Raw genomic sequence first — 4,031 nt, 5'->3', positions numbered from 1 at the left:
ATTGCTGGGTGGTAGAGGAAACCTGGCCTCTTCCTTAAGGGGGAAGAATGGGCTCTGAACAGAAAGGCAATCCTATGGAGCTCCCAGGAGGACAGACTGGACACTGAGGGTTCTAAGAACACCCATAGCTCATAGCCAGCTGTAAGTTATTCTGTGTGGAAGTCCCTCTGCAATCCCCAGCCATCAGCAAAGTCTTGTTAAACTAACAGACTGAACTTCTATTAGAGAAAAAGTCTATGTTCACACTTAGACTACATAGCTAAAGGAAGGCAGAGGAATGGTGCTAGACACTCTGCCCGTGAGCATGTCCAAGGACGAAAAGCATTCTATAGCAACCTGCAGTAGCCCAGGTTGACACAGGAGCCCTTGTAAGAAGGCCCCTGAAAACTCCCAGAGAGCAGACTCTGAATAAAAATAGCTATTGATGTAACCTAACTTATGCCAACTTCCTGCTGAGCTATTCAGGTTATTTAAAAGCATTGCTACAGAAAACATTGGTCATTTTGGAAACATATATCATTAAAACCATATGCTAAAAGATAAATGCATTTAAAAATTAGACTTTTCCAACAAGCACATCTAATTCATTATATAATTGCCCACATTATTATGCCATTGTATACTGATCAGCCTTTCTTGAATTCTTAAAAGTGGATTTGACTGAGACCAAGGACTACACTTAAAGAACCACTGCCAGAGAGAACTTTGTCTAAAATGTGAGGCATCCTGAGACTGATGGGGGCACTTGTCCCAAGTAAGACTGTCCAGTACCTATTCAGACCAGCTCCTGCATAGCTGCCTGAGTCATGACCATCCACTACTGCTTCCCCTCCCTGGGGAGTGTCCTACTGTCCTGAAAACAAAGCTGAGCTCTTTGCCTTGTATCCTGACTGTACTGACAGTCACCAAATCCTTGGGTGAGAAAACTGTCAGATTTTCCCAGGTGATGTGCCTGCTTGGTCTTTCATTTCTCTGACACTAACATTAATATATATTATGAAAGTGATTAAGCAGGTAATAGCAACAAAAATCCCCATACAAAATGCATTCTCAATTATAAAATATTAGGAGAAATTTTTTTACATCAGGAAAGTGAAAAAAGCATTTTCTGCCATACCCTTTCATCAACATTGAAGATGGAGGTTCTGGCCAGAACAGAAGACAGAAAAATAAAACAAAGTTTAAGGTTTCACTGAAAGTCAGCCTGCCGGGCCAGTTCCCTGGGAAACTGGCAACGTCAGCAGCAGCATCTCTTTCCTCCTGAGTTGGTCAGATTCTCAGAGAAGAACATTCTATACAGCTTCCAGGGAGAGCAAAGACAGGCAGAGGTCCCAGCACTCAGGGGGTCAATGACCGTCAGCCCTCTTCTTCCCCCTGCTTCCCAGAACCTTCAGATTTTCCTCTCCTTCTCTAGTCCCAAGACCCTCTCCTCACGTTAATAACCATCTCCAGCTTGCAGTGGATCAGGGTCCTGCTCCAACTGCTGTCCCCACCCTGCACATGATGGTCTCCCTTCCTCACCAGTTCCAGAGGGATTTGGCACTGCTGGGCCCTTAATTCTGGAAGATTCTGCAACATAAATTGTGACATTTCTGATTCCCCCACTATAGCAGTGGGCTAGAGCAGCCTTGGGCTGCTGACTAATGGTCCATCCTGTGGAGAAGTTGCTCACCCATCCTCTTTCCTGGACTCTCCTCTCCCCAGGGGTTTGCTGTGGTGAATATTCTTGTACATGTCTCCTGGGACAATTGTGGGAAAGCTTCTTTTTGGAAAAGACTTTTAGGGAGGCAAGGGCAAATCTTTTCAATATGGTTTTACTAATGACAGGACCATCAGCAATGTAAAAGGGATTCTGAATTTCCATGCCTTCTCCAACACTCAGTAGTTGTACTAGACTGATTTTAACACCCAGCCTCTGGGTACAGTTTGATGTAGGTGGGCAGGTAAAAATAAAGTAGTAAGTAGGGCTCTTTCATATACCCTGCATGACCAAATTCCTTGCATGCATGTTCACATGCACATTCATGTGCATTTTAGGAGGTTCTCACTGACACAACTGGAGTAAACTTCCAAACACATGGGTGAACTTCCTTGCAGGGTAACTGAAAATTTAATTCCCATATATTTAACAAAACAAAAAAAAGTGAAACTGAGGCTTTGGGGACTTGGAGTCCCACTGGTGGCAGTTGAGTGTGATGTTTTCTGGTATCTGTAGTCTCCAGCCCCTCACTCAGCACAGGCAGGCGGAAGCCAGGGCCTTGCGGACCTTTGTGTTGCTGAATTGCAGCGCAGTGGTGTTGGGCATGCCCATGACCTTCAATTGGAAGGAGTTCGAGCAACTGGACCAGGTCCAGAGGTCCCTGTTCTGGGAAGTGACGTTGGATGCCTGCAGATTCCTGGTCTCACTGGGGCTTGTGGTTCCCAAACCAGAGTTGATCAAACAGCCAAAGAATGAGTAAGAGGCAAGGAAGAGAGGCCTTTGCTAAAGCACCTTTCCCAGTGACAGGTAAAACCCGAGACTGCCAGCTGTGTCTTAAGGAGCCTTGCTCCAGGGCAGACTGACTCAGAGAGCCAGAGATCAGGAAAGGTTGTTGGAAATGCAGGGAAGGAACTTGAGGCCAGCTGCCCTCTCCCACAAGGAGACCATCCTTAGGAACATGAGCCTTGGACACAATGGTCCAGGGACAGAGGCTAGCCTGCGCTCGAGGGTTTTACCGAAGCAAGACTCTGCAGGAGATAACTCTCTATGAACGTGACTCACAGGGTAACCAAGTAAAGACACCAAGTAAAATGAACCAAGTAAAGACACCTTGGTTCATGCAAGGAAGACCCTCTGCAAATACAAGGAATACGGGAAAGCGTTTAGCAAGAATTGCCTCCGTGTTCCACATCCCCGGATTCGCACTGGAGTGAAGCCTTGGGAATGCCCGGAGTGTGAGAAAGCCTTTCCCATTTGTGAAAAGGTGGACTTTGTTAGAAACATAAGGATTCACACTGGGGAGAAGCCCTATAAGTGTGTAGAGTATGGAAAGGTCTTTAACTATGGGCCACACGTCACGTGCCACCAGCAGATTCGCACTAGTGAGATGCCCTCTGAGTGCAGTGAATGTGGAAAGACCTTCACTTACCACTTTGTGTTTTTCCGACATGGTATGACCCACACTGCACAAAAGCCCTGTGAGTGGAAAGAACATGGGAAAGGTTTTTGGCACAGCTACTCCCTCCCGAGACACATAAGGAGTCACACTGGAGACAAGCCCTGTGAGTACAGCGAATGTGGGAAGGCCTTTGTCTACCATTCTGCTTTTATCCTACATAATAAGATCCACCCTAGAGAAAAAGACCTTTGAGAGCAAAGAATGTGGGCAAGCCTTTAGGGACAGCTTTTCTTTCCCCTGACGCTTGAGGAGTCACGCTGGAGAGGAGCCCTGTGAACGCAGTGAATACGGGAGAGCCTTCAGCTGCTGCTCATCCCTCACCGGCGTGGAGAGTTAGTGCCGCAGAGAAAGACGGGTGGGAAGGCCTTTTGCAAGTGGGCCTACCTCGGTCAACATTAGGGAACTTATACCGGGAAAACACCTTTTGAATACAACTACTGCAGAAAATCACTCGGCCACGGGAAACATCGTAGCTGGCATCTGAGATTTCATCCAGGAGAGAGACCTCTTGGTTGCTGTGCACTTAGAAAAAACCTCATCACTAAGTCATCTCAGGAATATTGTAAAAAGAACAAGAATGGGAGTGCTGTAGAAGAGAAAAGAGAAAAAAAATTCAGGCACAGCTTCTTTCACACTTTACTGAAGCCAAGCCTATGAAAATTTGAATGTTTCTCCATTTGTGGACATCTGAAAAGCCAAGGGGCCTCGCCCCTTTGATGTCATATATGTATATGTTCACTTCTGTCTAGTGGCAGGAGAGCTGGGCAGTTGAGGGCAGATTTATTGAAAGCACTCTTTGTTCCAAAACATTGTTTCTAATCTTGGGGAGCATAAGTCTTTGTGAAAAATATGCAGGCTTATTGAGTATTAAAA

The 4,031-nt window shown here is 46.0% G+C and overlaps 1 protein-coding gene across 1 annotated transcript; it reads left to right on the top strand.

The window, feature by feature from the left end:
* Positions 1-2,303: 2,303 nt before the first annotated feature.
* On the top strand, positions 2,304-3,350 carry ZNF80 (zinc finger protein 80). Its single transcript, XM_087817804.1, has 2 exons — positions 2,304-2,455; positions 2,801-3,350. The coding sequence occupies exons 1-2, from the start codon at positions 2,304-2,306 to the stop codon at positions 3,348-3,350; spliced, it is 702 nt and encodes a 233-aa protein (XP_087673930.1).
* The last annotated feature ends 681 nt before the right edge of the window (positions 3,351-4,031 follow it).

This window comes from Miniopterus natalensis, chromosome 6 (genome assembly GCF_054644295.1).
Source record: "Miniopterus natalensis isolate mMinNat1 chromosome 6, mMinNat1.hap1, whole genome shotgun sequence".
NCBI lineage: Eukaryota > Metazoa > Chordata > Mammalia > Chiroptera > Miniopteridae > Miniopterus > Miniopterus natalensis.
Note: the sequence above shows the minus strand (reverse complement) of the source record. Positions and strands in the feature narration are given on the sequence as shown.